Source organism: Thunnus albacares, chromosome 10 (assembly GCF_914725855.1).
Source record: "Thunnus albacares chromosome 10, fThuAlb1.1, whole genome shotgun sequence".
NCBI lineage: Eukaryota > Metazoa > Chordata > Actinopteri > Scombriformes > Scombridae > Thunnus > Thunnus albacares.
Window position 1 is genome coordinate 8,310,937 of NC_058115.1, and position 22,803 is coordinate 8,333,739.

The window sequence follows — 22,803 nt, forward strand, 5'->3', positions numbered from 1 at the left end:
TTACCTTAGCAAGCTTAGCATAAAGACAGTAAACATGGGGAAACAGCTAGCCTGGCTCTGTCCGAAGGTAACAAAATCAGTGCACCAGTTCCTGTAAAACTCACTCATTAACAAGTTATATATTATTTGTTTAACGGTGACGGTTATGGTATAGCAAGCTATTTCTTTGTTTCCGGTCTTTATGCTAAGCTACGCTAACCAGTTGCTGTCTGTAGCTTTAAATTTAGCATACAAACATGAGAGTGGTATCAGTCTTCCTAGCTAACTCTTGGCTTGAAAGTGAATAACTGTTTTACCCAAAATGTCAAACTATTCCTTGATTGAAATCCCGTGATGTCCGTGGCCACAAAAAACAAATAAATATCAACCGTAACATATAGTCAGACGCCTTTCTGCTGTGAGTCCAACTTTCAGTTTTTTCTTCATACTAATGCAAAAACAGCCCAGAAAAGATTTCAGTCACAACACTGATGATCAGGATCAGGATCTTGTGCGTTTTCGCACTCTGGTGACCCCCAGAGAGAAAGACATATCTGATCATTTAAAGCAACTACAAGGAACTTTTAACTGGTTTTGAAACAGTCTCAATTTAATACTGATGCCTCTATTTGACCGACATAAACAAACAAGACCATCAGCAAGAAGACTGGCTATTTCTATATAGTTATTCTAAATGCCTGCTGCTGGATCAGATTCCCTGCGAAATCAGACGAAACGATCTACGGCACACAGACCAGACAAGCTTACATTTACATTACATGTAGCACTGTAAATGAGGGAGTATAAAGTTTGGACAAGGGAGGACATTTCTCTTTGTTTGATAACGTTAACAGTAAAGTTAGACTTTGTCGGTTTCCCAATTCATTTAAAAAAAGACGAGAGAAAAAGAGAGAGAGTACGAGTGAGCTGAGAGCATGAGAGAGAGAGCGGTGGTGGTCGAGCAAGCTAGAGAGTGAACGAAGTGAGCGAGCGGTGGTGTAGTGAGAACAAAGCAGTGAATCAGAGAAATAAGACGTTATTTTCTGATTGTTTCACAGCAGTTACATTCTAATACACAAATAAAGACGCCCACACCTCCGCACAACCCTGCAGGAAGGTAATGCATTGCCAGATTTTAAGCCTTACATGTAACCAGGGTGTATGAACGGTACTAACACAAAGTTTACGTTGTTTCATTATCATCATATTACAATTATTAATCTTACATTGCCACAAATAGACACATTACCTCATTGCTATACATCCTGCAAACAGCTGTGTTTAAAAATAAAAATAGTATTAAAAATAAGTTGCGTTTTTCTTTCATTCACTTCCAAAACGCACTAGCCAGATCAAGATCTTTACTACACACGGCGGTGGTGCTCATGGGAAATGCAGTCTTCATGCCAGGAAAGTACCACTTTTGTCCACAGGGACTGTCAAAAAACACAAAATGAATGTTCCTTGTAGTAACTTTTAATCTGTGAATCTGTGAAGAATGTCATTGCCAAGATATCATACGACATAATGTACTGTCTCTTGTTGCTCTCTTACTGTTCTGTCCTCTTACTGCCTGTAGAGGTTAAACGGTTGTCATTGAGTCAAGCTTTATCTGGACAGAGTAAGATTTTCAGTAATTACTTGCTGTATGTAAGTACAAAGAGGACCATCACAAAATTACAGTTTTTGCAAATATTTAGACTCCTAATTTACAAGATATATACAAGACTATATTTTGATAGTGGATTCATTTAATCATGCTCGACTAATAGAATATATTTCCTCATGGTCTTATTTCCATCTGCTTTATCCAGTGGAGACTGTTTAGAAGTTGAAGGTTAAACAGTCAGTGGATGAGTTCAGCCCCTCTGTGTGCCTCTGCAGACAGAGATGTCATACGGATACGGTGGAGATTCATGATGTAGTGGGTGCCTAGTTTCTCGGTCTAATAGCCATATCATCCATGTACTTATGGCCCTTGTTGATCGGTTAGTCTAACAGGAGTTATGATGCTGCCACAGCAGCAAGAGGCACGCAGGCTGATGGACAGATCAAGATGCCCGCCGCCACTCACCTCTCCTAAACGCAGTCATGTGTGAAATTGATTTTGCCCTTATTACCTCCCTGTTGGTCTCTCCTCTCTCACTTTCTCCTGCTCTGTCTGTCTCTCACAACATTGTACAAAATAGATCTCATCATAAAAACACAGAACATCCATGTACTAATGAGAACCTTGTCAACAACAGATTGATGTTCAGTGTTTATGTGATGCTTTTCCTGCTCTAAATGTGTGCATGATTGATGGAGCTGCCAACGCCAGGTTGTGGGTTTTCTTTTTCTTTTTTTTTTTCCAAACATGTTGTTCTAGATGACAGACAGATAGTTAAAGATGCTCCACACGCTCACTTTGCCATTTTGAAAGCTGACACAGTGCAGGTTTGTGGAAAGTTCACCAGCATCCTGAGATCAAGCGCTCATTAATCATTGTCACTTCAGCTGTTTAAATAGTTCAAGCAGCATCAAAATAGCTTTTTCAAACACCAGAAAGTGCAGATGGCTGGGTAAAATGGGGCATTCATTGTGGGTTTAGAGCACTTTTGATGTAAAACATGGCGTAATGCTCCCTCTAGTGGCTCAACTGACCGCTCTTTTTATCATGAGGATGTGTTCTTCCATTCATTTTGAACTGGCAGGAGTTGAATGTTGGAGCAAGGACAGCTTCCTGCTGGTAGCCATTCAGGTTTATTATTTAACAGAATGATGTGAATTTCACTTTGCATCTGCTTTTCTTGTAAAGTTGACTGGCTACCAGAACTATTAAAGTCAGGTCGGAGTTAGAAATTAGATTTACAGTAATTACAAGATTAATATGTACAATGTAGAGTGTAAACTCAAGACACTTTTGCATATGGTTGAGTCCACTGGAAAGCAAACAAATATATATAACAGTGAAAAAAGAAATGAAGCATAAAATTTGAGGATTCTAACTGCCAGTAGGAGACCTGACCTCCTTTGCTTTGTATGAACTAAATTACAACATTTCAAAACAGACCACTGACACGACATTTAATGGAGATTCAAAGGCTTGTTTTCCTGCTGACAAAGCAAAGCCAATTTAAATTATCTTTATATGGGATTTAAGGACAAGAAAGAAAAGTGTTCTGAATCATCTTGTTTCACAAGCAAAGAATAAAACCTCACCCTTATAACAGGGTGACTTTGAAACATGTGTATTTTATATACAGTGGCATATATCCTGAAATCCTGCACTGTAAGTGATAACTGTTCAGTACAATTAACATAGTGGCGAGCTGTAATATAAACTGGGTTAATTAGTAGCCCAATAGTAATAGTACTAATCCAGTAGAATTAGAAAACATTAACTACCTGCAAATAAAATAAGCTTTTTTCATGACCACAACAACCTGAGAGACAAAATTTATGCAGCTACCAATAAATTCAGGTCTTTTGATTTTTGATTTATTACATCTTGGGTTAGATGAACCACTAGAGGGAGTAAACTTATTTTCTTCAGACATGGTTCTGCTGCTAATTTTATGTTATATTTTTTTGATTCTACATTAAAATATGTATCAATGGCTTTTTTGTGTGTTAAAAAATGTTCATGCTCTGAGAGTGGGGGATCCAGGGTCCAGCAAAATGAGGAACAGTTTAATTTTATGAGCATGTCACTCTCTAGAGGTTAGCACAGTGACAACGTAGGTATTATTATCACTCATCTATCTTCATAGATGGGTTTCCTTCAGGGATTATAGGGATGCTTTAGCAACAAAAACTCACATAAATGGGCCTCAACTTTATTTCTGGAATTTGGTTATTGCTTGCTAGATACTGAACCCTGAGCTCCCATCGCTGGTGTCTGAAAACCTGCTAGGAGTATCTCCATGGCAGCTCGGGTATATCTTGATCATACATTTTGCTTACAGATTGTGTAATGACTGATATTTTCCCATTGTTTTATCAATGCTCATTTTTGTCTGACACTATTTGTCACATGTGAAAAGATTTAAATTCACCACAGTCTTTTTTCAATAGCACATTTCTCATGCAGCCTGTGTATGCGAGTGGTTTCATGTGTAATAAGACCTCACTTAACCCAGTTTTTGGAATGCCATAGGCCAAGATAATTAGTGTGTAGGCCCTTGGTAGTTAAGAGGATAATACATTCTAATTTGTATTATACTTTCTAGCACAAGTGCAAGTCATTTTGGGGGTTATTAATCTTCCTGGTGAAGAAGGAAGGGATGCCACCCACTGTTTGTTGTGTCACAACATTTACAGAAACTGAAGAGCCTAAAAGTCGTCACCTTTTGTGCACCGATGATATGGAACAATGATTTCTACAGACATGATCTTGATGAAACCCTCTATGATAATAACAGTAATACTCAATAGTAGGAGCACCACTTGAAGCAATATTTAGACTATTAGATAAGCCACACACAGACAGCAATAATGTTAATGAAAGCATAGAACATGACATGTGTACACAACTTTAAATTGCTTCTTTACATAAACTAATGCTGCACCAAAGGACTCATTACAGTGCTTTTCCATTATGTAAGAGCTTAAGATAAATATTTTAATTAATTCAACTCATAATCAAAAAGTAACACACCCTCCAGTTGTAATATTTTAACAAAAGGAAGGAACCATTTTGCTCCTTTAAATGCACCAGTTTGCAGATGATTTTCTGCAGCATTGCCTGAATGAAATGGACTTGTGTACTTAGTATTGATGCCGCAGTGACAAACTATGGTACTGTATATTATCCCAACTTTAACTTGGTTGTCATCTCAAGTTGTTACAGTCACTATGCTGATAAAAAAACATATTTTTTGAACTAATGTTTCCTTTGTTAGTCCTTACCCAATGCACTGTTTTGAAGAAACAACATTAAACATGTTAGACACATTCCTGCTGCTTGGTGTACATGACTTTGTTTAGTAAACTGGCAACAAAAGTACTGTGTGAGATACATGTGACACAAGCAAGATGAGAAAGGTTTCCACTTGTATTAAAGTTGGTAATTAGCCAAGAGCACAGTTATACTGGTGGACATTTACCAGGTGAGCAACAAGCTTATTTGCTCTTAAAGACTAACCAGTTTATTATTATTTTGTGCCACTGGAGGGCAGTGGAACAACCTGTAAATACAGCATTGAGACACCATCACCTTATAAAGAAACATGTTAGCAAACAGTCTCCTATTTACACATCCAGCAGACAGAGAATAACATTAGCATTCATATTCAGCAATTCAAATTGGAATAATGAATTAAGTGAAACAAAATGGCAATTCAGTCTGATTATCAGGGTGAGATTATCAGAGCTTTCAGTGATTAAAACAATTACCTCCTGTATGAAATGAGACTGATGAGAGCAGTGAGACTGAACCAAAACAGTAAAGCTGCCAAACCAAGACAATGAGCTGAAAAAACAATCCATAGAGCTGAGGCGAACTATCAAGTCGAGTAATAATTTTCTGTAAGTTTATCACTACAAGTGACCTTGGTCACATTACACACAGTCATTTGACTCATTGTTTATATAAGATATTAATTAATGCAGCTTTGAAGTTGACACCTTAGATAATATCACATCAAAATTGAAAACTGAAGAAATGAATTGGCCTGACAAAAATGAAGCAGGTGAATTTCAACAATATAAATCTTCAACCTCCATTATTCAAAACTGTCTCAGCAGAACTGTCTTAGCTCTAATGTCTGTAAATGTGCTGGTGATGGTGGGTTGACTGCTGGAAGCTCCATGTCATGATATAATGATTACATTAAACTATTCGCTTGCCAAGAACAACCGTCACATAAGATGCTTGCTGCATTTAGCTAAAAGCATTACTGGCTAGATAGAGAACTAATCTGATAAGCTCACATAGGGAGCAACAAGTGCAGATGTTGACTGAGTTGACAGGAAGAAACATTTTTTTAAAATGATTGCCTGACTCAAGTGGTCTTAGTGTGAAAGGCATCAGTGATGAAAAGTAACTAAGTACAGTTACTCAAGTACTAGTACAATTTTGAGGTACTTGTAGTTTACTTGAGTATTTCCATTTGATGCTACTTTATACTTCCACTCCACTACATTTCAGAGGGAAATATTGTACTTTCTACTCCACCACATTTATTTGACAGCTTTAGTTACTTTTCAGATGAAGATTTGACACAATGGATAATGTGCATGCTTTACAAGCAACAACAAGTTGGTTTCCAACCTTTCTGACATCTTACAAAAAGCAGTGTGTAGTCAGGGTCACATTTCAGATGTCTTTGAGTTGTTAACAGCTCCACCAAATAGTGATTTTTCCCTCTAAACTGCTACTACTATTACAATGACAGAGATTCAGAGTTAGAGAGAGATAAATAGAGTCGTGCGCTCAATACCATCATTTACTTCAACTAATTTCCGCTGTAACTTCTGAATACAAGCCAACTTCAGCATCATTGAAAGCATAACCTTCTAATAACTTCTAAATCAACTGACAGCTAAGCACTACGACACAGATAACATATGAGCTCAGCAAACAATATCAGCAGGACTGAACAACATGTAAATATGGAAAGACATTATGTATATTAAACTTAACGCTCCACTTACCCTTTCCCCCATGTAAAGGCTGGAAAAAGTTAGGTTGCCAGTTTTGTGTCACAGGCCATGGCTGGTGACTACTGTTGGCAATCTGCTAACAAAAAAAAAGAAAATAATGTCGAGAAATGAATCCTTCCTAGCTTTAATACATGCCTCCTGTGATCATTTTAATTATTAGATTCAATTTAAAGTCCTCATCTGTCCATCTCAAATACCAGAGGGTCTATAACTTCTGCAGTTTTAAATTTTATCTACATGAGAAAACCAAATAGACAATTTTGGTTTTGATTTATTAAGTGTTTTTTGTTTGTAGTTTGTAAGTCAAGTGATTTTAATCGGAGCACATATACATAATAAAATATGCAGCTGTTGTCTCCTCCATCACACGTATAGAAACTAAACTGATAGAAACTAAACTTTCCTCATGTGACTAACTTTAACACCGTTAACTAAACAATAACAAAAAGTCTTTATGCAGATACACATGTGTTTGCAGTTGAGAGGAACTGATTCTGCTCATAAAGACAATAACTGATTAAGCCCCCTAAGATACAATTGTGAAATAATGGAGATATCACTCACTGTCAAAAAACAGACTTTAATTAAAAATATTCATGGTTATTGTTTTCTTTTACTATTCTAAAAAGACAGTAAATCTGCATTATACAGTAAAGTCTAAAATATATATAAAATATAACAAATGCTTCCATTTTATACTGTTTTGCTTGCATTCATTTGAATATTTTATTATGATGAAGGAACAACAAATGCACATTTACATTTACAAGGCAGTAATAATTGTTTTCATTGTACCAGTGAGAGTAAAACAATAATACAGCACACAGAGAGCGCTGTGAAAAGTTACACAGAGGAGGAAAAAATGTAAATAACAGGATGTCATCGGTCCATCTGGATTATATAACATGTCAGAAGTTTAATCACTGCTCCATTTCTGTAAGAAAAAACATATGAGTGAATTATAAATTATATTAGTGGCATCTGGTGAAACATCAATCTCATCCAACAAGAATCCTTGTGACCATTTGGTCAGAGGTGAGAGGAAGAGTTTAAAGAAAACATTTAAAGTCCTCCTCCACTCAAAAATATGTTCTTCTTTACATTAAAGTAGGAGACATCTTGTCCAGCTGTTAAACTTCTGAAATGAAACATATTTGCATATTTATAGATTCTGGACTTTTTAATGAGGAAGAAGGAGGCAATGTCATTTTAAGGATTTTAACTTTTTTGTGGACAAACTATATCTGACACAAATTATTATTCAAAGTAGAATATTTTATATGCATCTTAAAACATGTCTGGAGGGGATCTTTAAGATGCTCACAAAATATATCTCAAGGAACTCTCTGTACTCACTGACACAGGAGCAGATAACAAATTATTTAAACTTTCAGTGCCACCTAGTGGCTGTTTGTAATGTACAGCAGCAACAGTAAACAGCACATTACACTCTGTTCAGTCCATCAGGCAGTTTGATTTATTTTGGTAAATGATGAAAAGAGTGAAAACATGTTTATATTCCCCTAAAATAAGACATCATATAGGCACCAATACCAAGGCCTGTAGTTCTTTACTGATTTATTTTCTGTTAAGTAATCAAAATTAAAGTCCTCCTCCACTCAAAACATGTGTTTTTCTTCTTGTTCCTTCAGTTGGATGTTTGAGCTTCACTATGCAGAATGATGTCTGTGCAGTTTGACACTAGAAGGCTGTTTTCACATTTATCTGCTGAAAGTGGAAAGTTTCTCTGTGCTCACCTCAAAACATATTTAAGTTGTGTACATAGTAGCAGGATTTGAACTTTTTTTTGTAAAAACAAAACAAAACAACAACAACAATAATGACATATAAGACACAAATAATCTTTCTTATTTTATATAGGTATGGTTAAGTATATTGAGTATATATATATATATATATATATATATATATATATATATATATATATATATATATATATATATATAAAGAAAAAAAAACTGGGATCAACCTGTAAAATACTCACCATGTCTGAGATTATTACTGTGGAATATAAATTCCACAACAAACAACAACATTCACAGAAAAAAATACAGGAGATGACTTCAGTGTCCTCAGTGTTAGTGATGTTAGTCCTAGATTTAGTAAAAATTAAGTTAGTAAAATTTACTGAAAGCTTCTGAATCAGGATGTTAAGATCAGAGGAAGAGAAATTGAACCATTTTCAGAAATTAATTCATGAATTTCAGGATTTTTTCTTCAGTATACCTTATGTCAATCAGTTTCTCTGTACTGTACTGTGATATAGACTACAAGACATACGGGCCACCCTCTATTTTCATACTATTCATCAAGTAAAGTGCAGTACACACATTATTCTTTCATTCAAACCAAACAATGCTGCTCTATCAGCTTTGTATTATTTAATGACTGATGACAAATATAAAACTGCCCTCCTACATATTGGTCCCAAATCTAAAACATCAGTTTTCCTTATAAAGGAATTATTCCTGTTTTTATGTGATACTGAGATGTTTCCCAGCAGGCTGTAGAGCTCTTGGTTTATCTCTCTGCTGTTTGTACACACACTCAGCGGTTAAATTTAGCCATGGATAAAAAGGGAATTATTGTAGAAACTCTGGAGCTGAAGATGGCAGATGCAGTATGACCAGCAAAACACGGAGGACTGTTGAACTGCACTCGTTTTAGTTTCCTTGGTAACCTGAGGGAAATTAGCAACAGTGAGTGCAGAAAACTCCTGATACATAAATAGCATTGGCAAGGTCATGAAAGTGACCTTTTTAATTTTTATAAGATAGTGTGCCTGTGATTCATCTATTAAGTTATATAAGATACAAGAAGAGGCAGAAACAATAGGATGCAGAGAATATAGCCGTAGCATTTTTTATCTGTGAGATCATCTGGCAGCCGATAACATGAACTCCACATGAACTTATTTGTCTCCATCTGTGTTGCTTGGGGCTCAGAGGTGTTTCTGCACCGCACCTGTCAATCAAACACTGAAGCGTGCTCACATTTCTGCTGATGAAGTTTCTGTAGGTGGCACTGTTGTGGTCTGCTGATGCACGGTAGCTGTGGCTGTGACCCCAGTCCTCCTTTTATCATGTTCAAAATGGAACAAAATGGAAAATACATCATTTCCTTTAATGTGCTGGGAATGTTTGGGTTAGAACAAAATCCTAATTATAGGTACACGCAACAAAATTAATTTTGATTTCATTGTTATATCAGCTGTGATTATGGATTTGAAATTAAATGTCCTCTTGGCTGTTGTCATTTAAAGTAAAAGCAAAAGTCCGACACTCACAGAATGAACAACAGCTTCTCACACAGCATTCAACACACAGCTAGTTCATGTAAGGACACACATATAAAGCCAGTTATCTCACATTTGTTTTATTCTTTTTCTCTGCTAGATGCAGAACTCATTACACTTTAGGTGTCTTGTTTTTTGTCTTGCTGTTTTTATATTCTGTCTCACATTTTGTTAATTTTACACCCTGGTTCTGAAAGGTTTTTTATCGTTGTTATGACAAATTAATATAACTTGTTTTTGTTTTTCCAAGTTTTACAGTCTTTATCTAACCTACAAACTTATTTTTACTGCACATTTGTTTTAATACTCATTTGATGCTTACACAGATTATTCTGTGATGGAGTTTCTCCATAAACTGATTCAGCTACACAATGTTTTTCTTGCCGATTCCTCAATATATTCTTCAAAAAGAGTTTTCACACTCAAAATATGCACTCCATTTCTATTTGTGTCTTTAACTGAATGTGATGTACTTTTCCTTCAACAATTTGACTTATCAAAGCAGGAAAAACACAGGTGTTAATCAGTCAATTAATTGTCTTAGTAAGACATGTCAGTGAGTGGAACTGGCTCATCTAAATGCAACACAGCCATCATGAATGTTATTAATTCCACCTGTGTCTTTTTCTGCTCTCACAAGTCAAATGTCTGCTGTGAAGAGGGTCTATAGCAAGAAATCTTTACTCTAAACACAGAAGTACAGTAAACATGTATAACTTACTGTAAAAGCTGTATTCCAAAGGAAAACATTACACTCTATAGTGCCAGCTATATAGACAATGTTATATAAAAACCTCCTTAACCATTTATAAATGAATATATGTCATTCTGACTTGTCACACACAGGTGTAACTAATCACATCAATAATGGCTGCATACCATTTAGTTGTTTCACTTCTGGTTTTGTGAGGCAATTTTGGTGTAGTGGCCACAATAGGTACTGCAAGATCATGTGATGCTGTATATTTTAAAAAATTAATAAAAACATTCTGAGTGTAAATGCCTGAAGTAAATCATTGTGTTTTCAGAGTTTGATCCACCCAGTCTAATAAAATTTGAAGACACTGAGAGAGGCGTATTAGTAAATGATTTCCTGTTTCAGGCACAGGCGCAGTACCGTTACACTGAAAATATTAATATTTATTTGGCATGTTGAACCTTAAATGGAGCACAGCAGCATCTCAGTGACCTGATGGTGGTTTATGAACATTTATTTGCCATCATGAACGCAGCGTGAACACAGTGCTTCATGTCAGCTGTGCAGGAGAGCAGCTGGTTCTATATTACCATGTAGCTCTGAGTGTGTAACATGTATGAAGCCAGCGCAGTTCAACAAAGGATTTTTGAGGGTGACATATCACTTTAAGAGTGTCAGAGCCCCTCGATGGGCTCCTCATCTTTTTTTCTCTCACAACATCTTTCTTCTGCCATGCATGGCTTGTTGCCGAGGTAACAGGCCTGAGAATGGTTTAGCATTTCCAGCATTGCCTGGTGAATCAACTCACGCTGACATGCAACTGACAACAACACACTGTATGTCTGGCTCAGGTATTTTCTTCCCCAAAAATGTCATACAAACCTACAACCACCTGGTGCTATACTCTCATGCGGGGATCATATCAAAGGTAGCATACTTGATATTATGTTAAGCTGCTCGTCATGATGACGAACGCAGCAAACTGAGCTGTGTGTGACAGCACTGCTTTGAGCTGTCGGAGCAGAAAATCAACCCTGGTGATGGAAATGCTCTTGTATGCTGCCACACTTTTTTTTTTACATCTCTTTCCAAATCTCTGTGGAGTGAGTAACTGTGTTTCTCCAGCAGAGGACAGTGTGTGTGTGCATGTGTGTATGTGTGTGTGTAAACAAGAATTAGTGACTATTTTTAGATGCATCTATTTGTTTCATAGTCATTTGATAAGGAAAATAATTCAATTATCTGTTTTTTTTCTTCTGATTGACCAGATCATTATTGAGCTGCTGCCCCACAGACTGAAAGCACATCAGTCAATGCTCTGCCTGTCTGAATCTGCATTTGTATTGCTCCCTTGGTGTTACTGCTGTTTATAGGTAATCCTTCTATTGGAAACTAGAAGCTGTAACATGTAACATAGGGTTAATGGACAAGCCTGGGTTATGAGCAGAAAGACAGATTGAAGTTACTCTGCTCTCCGTTAATCATACTGATAACAAATAACTTTGCATATTTTGATTGCATCATTCATATTTAGTATGTGACTTTAATCATAGTGACATAAACCACAGTATTGTCAGGACAAATGTGTGTTTTAACATTTACCATCTGCCATTTCCCATCTCATCATATGTAAGGATTCTCCAGACACCAACAACACAGCTGCTCCTGAGACACCTGAAACTGTGCATGACAGTCATGTGAATGTAAATGATTGTTTTAATAAAACATCTGCGGCTACCTTTCAACCTGAAAAGATTTGCTCACCTTCTTCCAAACATAGACTTGATCAATATGCATTGTCACTCATTGTGCCCAACTAGGACACACTCAAGCCTGGCAGTAGGCTGAGTATGATGCAACATCTTGCAATAAATAATGTGCTGTAAGAGTATGTAACCCAGAGGCTACCAGCGCAAATAAAACTCAAGTTTAGAGAAAAAAGAAACACACGCAAACACGGTTTAATACGTTCTGAATGAAGGTTTGTTTCTTTTCTAAATGCTTTTGCTTTTTCTCTCGGCTGGCTGCTTCCTTCCTACCTGCTTTGTTGGACGGATGACAGGCCAGAGGGTCACCTTTATTGAGATGACCTGCCTCATCGATCACCTGTCACAGGTATGGATTAGAGCAAAGATCAATGGAACAGCCCTCTAGTCTGAAGTATAGCAAAGGGAGGCAGCGACTGTGCTTGATAATTGTCCGACCCCTGAGGTCCAGCGGTTTGTTTTGATCCATGTGAGAGTATGAGTGCTCAGTTCCTGTGCTGCTTCTTGAAGCAGGGTATGTGCTGGGTTATCAATCACCAGGTCTCCTTAATGCTCCTTTGTGCTGTTTTCATTGTCAACCTGTGCAGGTATCAGCCACAGTTATTTGATTTACAACAGATTATTTCATTACTTATAACAACTTCAAACCAGGCCTGAAACTAGAGGTGAGTTATTACCAATCACTTTGCTGATTTGAATCATTTTGTTCAATTCAGTTCAAAGATTCACATTCAGATACTGAGTAGTTTGTTCTGTTTTTTTCAAAGCAATGACATCACCATTCAAATAGACTCCAATACGAACATCAGTGAGTGAACGCATCATTGTGTCTTCACTTCAGTTGCACGTTCACTCTGTTCCTGGTTCAACTTCAGTACAAAACAAGGCCAATAAGTACTGTTCATAAGGATAAAAGCTCAGCAGACGACTATTTGCAACAGAATTATCTCATCATGATTGTTTCTGTGACTTTTTCAGTCTTTCATTAAACTTTTAACCAGGAAAACAGTTGAGCTGACAGCGATGTTTTCAGTCACCAGTGAGAGGTCCTCCACTGCTAAAAGCTACTGATTCATTAAGCAACAAAGATGATTCTGTTTCAGCAGTTTGAAGATTCGCTGTTGAAGACACACATACTGAACACCTCTACCTGAAGTGTCTATTTGTTTTCATTTTAACACAGCTGTTTACTTGATTTTCTAAAATCAAAAATATGAGATAGTGTGATTGACATAATAAGCATAATATTGCTGAAATGAACAGTCAACTTGAACTTGTCTTAAATGTAACTCTTTATTACAGTAATTCTGAGAAAACAACAGGTTAAACAGGTTAAAAAACACTTAAAAAAAAACACTTAACAGTTCTTTTCACTTAGAATATATTGTTTACTTATTTTTTATTGTACATTTTTATTCATATTATTTATGTTCACCTGTCTTTTCTGGTAGTTGTATTTGGTTTTACTTTACTACTTGGCAATAAACATGTTTCTGATTTCCTCAGATTTCCTCCTTTCATCAATGTACACGAAAATACAAATTACACATCATTTCAAACACACTTGAGTGCAGCAAAATGACTTGGACACTGGCTTCAGAAGTATGTACTTACATGTTCTCACCCAGTTCCAGCTGAGAGAGGCTCCAGCCCCCTGTGACCCTGTGAAAGATAAGTGAGTACAGACACTGAACAGTTACATTTGGTCAGTAGAAACATGCTCATCTGTGTACAGTGTGGTGCTGAAAGAACAGCTCCCAAAGCCCGATAGACTGTGTGGCACAATTCAAAACAGTATTAAGGACTCAAATTGCACAAATATTATTTTTGCTCTTCTAAATGTTTTTTATTTTGTTTTATTTATTCAATATTATTTATTTATTTATTTTAGCAGTAGGTTTCTGATTTGAGGTAAACCAGAGGGGGGAAAAAGCATTGGAACTACAATAGATGCTGTGAAAAGGTTGGCAATAATTTCTACCACAATACTCAGTCCTAGCAACAACAAAGTGTCAAGAGGGCCATTCATTCTCTCTGTCTCCCACACACACACACACACACACACACACACATGCACACACACACACACACATACACACACAACAAAGAAATCCAATTTATGGTTAGACCGATATCTTTGTTTTGTGATACAGTTCAATATTGGTCATTTCTTTAAATGTTATATATTGGTAAAGCAGCGTCCGGAGTAACCATGAATATACATAAACAATCAGTGATGTTCTTAATCAATCAATTAATAAATCCTTAACATAAAGTCATGTACTCCTTACTATTGACAAGAAGTGATGGCTCACCCTGCTTTCAAGAGCTGCTTATCCATGTAAACAAAGTCATTAATCAGCCTTTCAGTGGGCAGATTTTTCCCTTTGTCTAATTGCTGTGTTGAAGGCTTTTCCATTCCAGTAAGTATGCAGGTCCAGCTTAAATACTTCGTTTTTAGTGAGTTAGCCTGTAAAATTCAAAGAAAACCAAGACTTTGTGAGTACTATCTAAATTATCCACACTGGTTAAACCCATATACTCTATTTCCCAACATGTCACACCAGTGCAACCAAGCTGGACTGTTCTGCATAATCAATATGTCACCATATATTGACTGGGAGTGGAAACATCTTTCATTAACACCTTCACATTCCAAGGTCTCGGCTGCAGGCTGCAGGAAGTGAATACCAAACTACCTCTAGGACCCAGTGCGTCTCCTCCTCAGCCTTTGTAGTTTTTGTGTGGAGATGAGGGAGACTGAGATGTGCTTCTTGCTTATCACGATTCACATCGAGCTTCTACCAGCTGAGGAGGATGCTGAACAGGGCAATTTGAAGCCAGGAGCAGCCCCACAAACTGCTTGTTTTTAATTTTTTTTGTTTTTAAAATTTAATTTCATTGTTTTTATTTTTATTTTATTTTTTATTTTTTTATTTTGGGGACACAATGAAAGCCAATGCATTCCGGGTGCATTCCTGCTGGCTGGGACTATGATTTATCAATGCTCGCAGCTTTGTTCTCATGACAGACTTGCACTCATCCAGTCTCATCAAAACAGGACAGAGCCGTGAATTGTCCTTAACTTTCTTGCATCTTCGACGATTCCAGCTGCAGCAGGTACTTTCTGCACTTGAGGTGAGTCTGTTTTTCAGCCCACTTTCAGACACAATGGACATTTCAATATTATGTATTATTATTATTTAAGGAGATGCTGGAAAGCGTGGGAGAGAAGCCTCTCTTCCACATTTTCTGTTAATATTGGATGTTCATGTTTTTTTATCGTCTATATTGGGCTCGATGGATTGACTTGATCTTATATTTTTGGCAACAGTAATGTTCAGTGAGTGGAGGCGTGGGACGTGTCAGTGAATACTAATTACTGTCAGTTGCTTCTTCGTCTTTTTTTCGCTCCCTAAAGGGAATCCCCAGAAATAAGTGATGGATATAATGACTGTATAGGTCACATATAAATCCAGTGGCATGTCAAGCCGGTTAAAGGCAGCCCTCCATTCATTACAGTGGCTGTCCTGTTGTCTGTGTGTAGGTGTTGAAGCAGCCATGTGGAGCAGGGAGAGCGCTTCTCTACTTCTCATCTGCCTGGCGCTCACAGCTCTCTGGAAAACCAGGTGAGTCTTTTGAATGGGAGACGCATTGAAGCGATGATATGAGCTGTGGGGCCGAGGATCACTCACTGTGTCTCTGGGGACGGACCGCAGGCTCTCTATTTATCTTCTCTTTATCACACCGGACACACACACACACACACACACACACACACACACACACACACACACACACACACACACACACACAATGCGCAGGAGGAGAGACAGTTTACCGCCTTCAGCATCCTCAGTCTGACCATAAAAATAACCTGGAGGGCATGCTGGTAATTAGCCAGCTGGGAGGTAGTGATGCCTTGTGGAAAATGTATTGTAGTTGAAGGCCTACATAATTCTTGTTTCCAAGGTTATTTGGTGTTATAAAAATTCAAAGACTAATTATAGTGGTTTTAACTACTCAGAAATGCAATTAATTTTTCCATCTGTGATAGAAAAACACAATAAAAATACCTATTTGCATTATTCCACAACATCAAGCCATTAGTTGGTGTTTTAATAGCCTTTTTAAATTTAGAATAATACAGCCAGTATTATTGTGTCAATACTTTGAAAAGCAAAATATGGGGTGAAACTGTTCTTTTTTCAAGAAGAATGCAGCAAACAACTAAGCCTTATTACTTTAAATTAATGTCTGACACGTCTAACCTGTTTTACACTTTCATTTTTACTAAGGCAAGGCGACCACTAGACATCTCATATTATCATGTGTGAAGGTGCTTTTTGATATCGGATAGAATGACAGTTCAGGTCATTTGACTGCTCACACTGGAGGACAGTTGACAAAAGAAAAAAAACAACCAGTATCAGAAGCACAAGAGGCCATTTAAATAAGGCCATTGAATTCCTCTCCAGGCTCCATTATGATGCCAGTGACATACAGATTGTGAAAGCTTGTCTTGGAAGACCAAATTGTCCGTACCATCATCTACTGAGTGCCTGTATTTGTGGCATGTTGGCAGAATGGGAAGAACTGGAAAACCGCCTGTTATTCCGACTTGAGAGCATTATTCCAAGATGGTTACCTATCAAGCTCTAGCCACAGATACATGTAAACTAAAAGCAGCCATTTTATAGTATTACATATTTGTAGTGACACCAGATTTAAACAGTGTATTGCTATTTTTTAATTGGCTGAATTGACTGTATCAGTATTAAAATTGGATTTTATTAAGCTGTAACCACCAGCTATGGTGGCTTTTCACCCCTTTTGACTCCTCCACAGTTCTTTTCACCAAATGGGAAACATTGTGTTGTGTTGTATGAGCTCTCAGATGTACATTACTTTGGATAAAAGCATCTGCTAAATGATATTGTAAATTGTAAAACTATAAATTGTAAATTGTAGTTGTCAGAAATTCATGATATCTCTAACTTGAGTTAGCTAACATTACAGCTAGGGGAGTAGCGTGAATAGTTTAGATGGCAGTGTGAACACTTTACAGTAGACTTTAGACTTTAAACTGCATTTCATATCTGCAATCATTTTAAACAAGTTGATATTAATGTGAAAATATCTCATATTGCTTTTGGTGTCAGAAAACCATAAAAACAATACATTTTTTAGCTACATACTAGCTGTCTAGTTACCTAGCAACCCTTGAAAACTAGCTAGCTAGTTAGTTAACAAGCAAATAAAACATTAAAAATGTAGGCCTAGTTAAATGAATAGATGTTAATTAATTTATGTTTCTAAGTTTAAGTTACTGTTAATACCATAATACAGGTTTGTTGACGATTTAATGCTGATCTAATGCAGGTGTGATTTAAAATGTGGCAAAATGTTGTTGCTATAATGGAGAAGACCAGAAATAAGAGACAGAATATTCCCAGTCTATTAGGTTATAACGTCAGTAACTAGGCTACATTAATCCAACATGTTCTGATGGTAATTAGAGGAATGTGGTCCAAACAGAAAATACCCAGATGTGAAAATGATTAATATTGTATACATTCTCATTGCCTGCATAAAGTAAAATATGCCCATAACCTGAGGCTGTTACACCAAAGCTGCTGACAGTGGTGATTATGTTGAGCTTTAATGTAGGACCTTATCTGAATTTATTTACCATGAATCTCTGGCTCTGATTACATTTGCATATTCAGTTGTGTTTTGGCTCCAAGATCAGATGGCTCACAAATGTTCTGCCTTGAACTGGGTCATCCATGTGGATGAGGAACAATGTGTATATGTGTGCGTGTGTCTGTGTGGGCATGTATGGAGTCTCTGCCAGATAATAATGACCCCTTTTCTTTTCAAAAATCAGGCCTCTGAGGAAAACAGAGTGTAAATACATTTCTAATTTCATCAGATTCTTGTTTTTGAAGTGTCCCCTCAGCTGGTCATGTTGTTATTGTGTGTGTGTGTGTGTGTTGACCAGATCAGTGAATGCTGACGCCACATCTGATGCCTTTAAAACCAACATCACCCTTTTCACACGGATCCTTGACAGACTGCTGGATGGATATGATAACCGTCTACGGCCTGGTCTTGGGGGTAAGAAAATAATGTACTATCATTGGATGTATCTGTATATTTGAGATGATACAATATTAGTAACTCATTTAAATGTTTCGTGCTCCCGTTTGTTATAAAACAGCACGGCTCTCTTTCTTTAAGCGGTTGATGGCTCATTTGGAGTGAAAACACTTCATTTAACATCAGCTTTTGTAGTACCGATAACCTTTGGCAGCAGTCCCCTCAAGAATAAACTGACAAACACTCTCTGTGCACACAACTTTTAGGTTATATAACACTCCACTTCCTGGAAAGTAACAGCAGCCAAACTGGCCACATTTAACCTTGCAGAGGGCTTTATTCTCGCTAGAGTTTCTCTTGAAATTGCCTGCTGAATTCATCAGATAATGAAGGACTGTACAGTGCACAAAAGTACACTGTGTTGACAGATGTGACACAAAGTAATATGGCTTGTGACTCGGAAAGTCTATATTGTACTCAGTGATGTTTTCATTGATTGATACATTTCTTCTTAAATAATGCATTGTTTATGCTTTACCATGAAGTATTCATAATATGATACAATCATATATAGTATAAAGATTTTTTTTTTCTATCTGCCTTTAAAAAGAGAATTTCTTGAACTTCATGACAGGCTTCAATATTATTTTTCACCTCCCAATCCGCAGAGGAAGCAAAAGACAATACATTTTGTTAGTTCTCCTGTAGCCTCAGTGTGCTACAGTGCTTCTCTCTCTATCCTCACCTCTCCCATCATCCTCCATGTCTGGCATCTCATTTCCAGCTGGCCCCTCACCCCAAAGCTGAGCTCCTCCCTCAGGATTTGGTGCCATTTGAAATTCAAATTCCTGGGGCCATCAGCCCAGCCCAGGAGCTGCCATATGGGGAACAGACCTCCTTTAGCTAGGCAGCGCTCAGCCTGTACAACTGGACCTACAGTAATAGTGCTGCGAGCTTATTTATTGTTTATGAGGAGAACAAATGTATGGCCTATTACCACATGTATATTACTTATATAATCTTAATGATCATATTTCATGACATGTTCTGTTATATAGTATATGATTTATGCACCAACATTTCTACTTTATGCTCCCTAGAAAATAGAAAGATGTAAACGCTACATTTCTTGACATTGGGTTTGACTCATACATCACTATATTGATTTTGACTGAAAAATTACATTAACTACCAATTAATAAGTGCAAAGAAACCTAATCTGACTGATATTACATCATGATGAAGAATTGATCCTGTTAAAGACAAACTTGATCTGTGATAAAACATTTCAACAAAACATTCACACTTAATTTAGATGCTTTCATCCGAAGTGTCTCACAGCACCCTGAGCACATACATTTTTATCAGTTTCGGCCCATTTGGGAGCCAAACCCCCAATGCTTAAAGTGTAGTAGAGTACTGTAGCCAGTAATGTACACAGAGCTGACATCATGAAGCAGGATTCAGTCTGAAAGGAGAAAAATGACATCAGATGGAATTTTCCACATTGTAGACACATTAAATCTGTATGTCTCATCTGTGGGAAAAATATGTTAACACTTCAATGGACTTTGGTTTATAACACATTTATAATGTCTTAACAAGAGCCTCATCACAGCTGCATGAGTGTGTTCATTCATACATGCAGTATGCATATATATATGTATATATATATATATATATATATACATATGTCTGTGTGTGTGTGCTCTCTTTCTCATTCATTCAATCAATCAATCATTTATTTACAGCATCATCACATACATACATGATATATTACTTTCCCTGCTAGATTTCCTGTCCCATGTGTCTGTATTTTACTGTATTTTACTCTTCAATATCAATAGGTTTAAAATATTTTTCAAATCCCTTCATGGACAACATGAGTTAAGAACGGCACTCTCAGAGTTATTGTTCAGATGTTTTTACTAAACTGTGGAGCAGTTAAATCTATCCCAATAAACGCTCTCCTGTGTCTTATTGCGGTGAACAGGAGATGTGAATTGAAACATTTTACAGTTTCCACTGATAATCAAACGATAAAGATGGAAAAGAGGAATCTAGGACAGAGGTTTTCAAGATGAACCCACATGTCCCCTTGGGGCTACTAGAGGGTTTCAGGGGAGAGAAAAAAAACCCAACTGTAATCGTTTCAACAATGACTGAATTGTGGGTTTAGGCTGCACACATTTCTCTTGAATTTATTTATAGCTAATGCAATATAACCACAGCTGTTTGATGGCTAAACGAGACTATTGCTTTCAGAAGCGAAAACAGCTATTTTTTCTCTAATATATAGCATATAGTGTAACTACTGTGGACTAAATTGTAATCCTAACTGCTTAAATCCTGAATTTATTTTCCATACTTGCCATCTGTTTCAAGTGTTGAAGCAATACCAAGCTCTTTTAAAATGCAGCAATTGGTTTCTTTCACTGAAATCAAGCCAGGCTGCAGAGAGTGAATGCAGAAAGCACAGTTGCTCCCACATCATCATTAGTGTGACTGTGAGGCAGCTCACTTCTGTTCATATTCACACTTCTGCTACTAATTTGTTTTCCACCCAAAATTAGTCATCTAACTACGACTCCATGCCCACAGCTGTACTATTTAATAGTAGTAATAGTAATAGAACAATGGGTCACATGTATATGTGTAATGTGAAAAGGGTCTAAATCCAAATGGCTAACGTTATTAACTTTTGACGGCCATAATACGTTAAGAACATGATGTGTAGTTTATTGTAAAGGTCTGCCCCAAAGTGACCTGAAAATTGATTAATGCAGCTTTAAAACTACGCTGTTTTCATGGAAGTGTTGAAAGCACCTCTAATATTCACCATGGCGCTCTGATCTGACCTCCAGCTAAAAAGACATATTTCCCTTTTTGAGATGGATATTGTTGAACATTTGTGCCCTGCTTGCACTGTGGGGTGATACTATGACGTCTTCTGGTTGGATTCTAGTTGATTCTGTAACTGGTGATCTTAGTGCCAAGGTGAATATTGCTGCTCATGCTAACTGCAAAAGCAATAATGTCTTCTTAGCTTGAGTAGCTGCTGATGTTAACTAGAAACATTAAACAAACCACTTTAATTATAGTACCAGACATCAGGTGTTAAAAACAATGAATTGAAAAGCTGTACTGAACTTTCTTTAATCACTGTTGTGTTGGATTAATCAGCAGTACAGAGAACAAGGCGGCAGTTTTACTGATTGTTAATTTAAGTGTTTCAATCAAAATCTATGACAATTTGATCAATACAATCAAATCGGGCTTGACTTATGAAGATGGCATCTTCCTGAGCTGATGTTACTCCCTCCCCTGACCCATCATAAAGAGCAATATTGGGTTTTTGCTGATGCTCTTTAATTCAACTGGCAAGAGTTAAGTTGACATTTGGATAGTTGCACAGCAGGATGCACAGTCCCTTAACACAGGCAGGTTTTGTCTGACCAGTTAAACATGGTTCATCAGCCCCATCTGTACCAAATGACTCAAATTATACGTGTTTATGACTGTTCTGAATGAATCGACTTTAGGTATTGTCCTTGTTCCTATAAATAAGTGTCCTGACGTCCTCAGGCATTAAATGCACTCTGGATATTTTTAAATAGTAAACTCGTATTTTCCCCAAGGGCTGTGCTCTACTAGGTTTGCTACTGCAAGGAAGCGTCGTTTGTACAAATATGATTAGTTTTGCTTGTGAATTTGCTCCACTCATGCAATGTAAATACACTAGAGTTGTCATTTGGTGGTGGATCTGGTTTCTCTCTATATTGGTATAGAGTTGAGATTTAGTTTTTTAATGATGTAATATAATACTAACAAAAATCAACTCTTGCACACTGTGAGAACTGATGGTAAATCAGCCAACCATAAAAAATAACACCTGGGAAGGAGCAGGGAGCAAGTCTTGAGCAATATAAGTCTATCTTTATTTATATAGCTCAATATCACAATCACAAATTTGCCTCAGGGGTCTTTACAATCTGCACAGAATACAACAGACCCTGAGGCCTATACAGGTTTATTCCCTATAACATACCCAAGAGAATTTTAGAGATAATTATCCGTAGGTAATGTCAACAAACCCCAAACAAGAACAAAATATGATCAACAACCCTAACAGTAAACATCCAAAAACAGCAAAAGACACCTCATACAAGTGAATGGGGTTTAAATAAGCAGAATAAATAGAAAACAGCACAAGAATAACATCAAAAATGTATTTTAAAAAAGTGAAGTAATGCACTGGAAACAACACAATATAGAAAACCTTAATTCTCATAATGATA

At 37.0% G+C, this 22,803-nt stretch overlaps 1 protein-coding gene across 1 annotated transcript in view; it reads left to right on the forward strand.

Moving 5' to 3' along the window:
* Positions 1 to 15,086: 15,086 nt before the first annotated feature.
* LOC122991020 (gamma-aminobutyric acid receptor subunit alpha-2) overlaps positions 15,087 to 22,803 on the forward strand; it is a 29,206-nt gene continuing 21,489 nt past the window's right edge. The window contains exons 1-3 of the mRNA XM_044364613.1: positions 15,087 to 15,541; positions 15,951 to 16,032; positions 18,408 to 18,523. Coding sequence (XP_044220548.1) covers positions 15,965 to 16,032; positions 18,408 to 18,523 — 184 coding nt within the window. The 5' untranslated portion in view covers positions 15,087 to 15,541; positions 15,951 to 15,964. The remainder of the gene's footprint in view (positions 15,542 to 15,950; positions 16,033 to 18,407; positions 18,524 to 22,803) is intronic.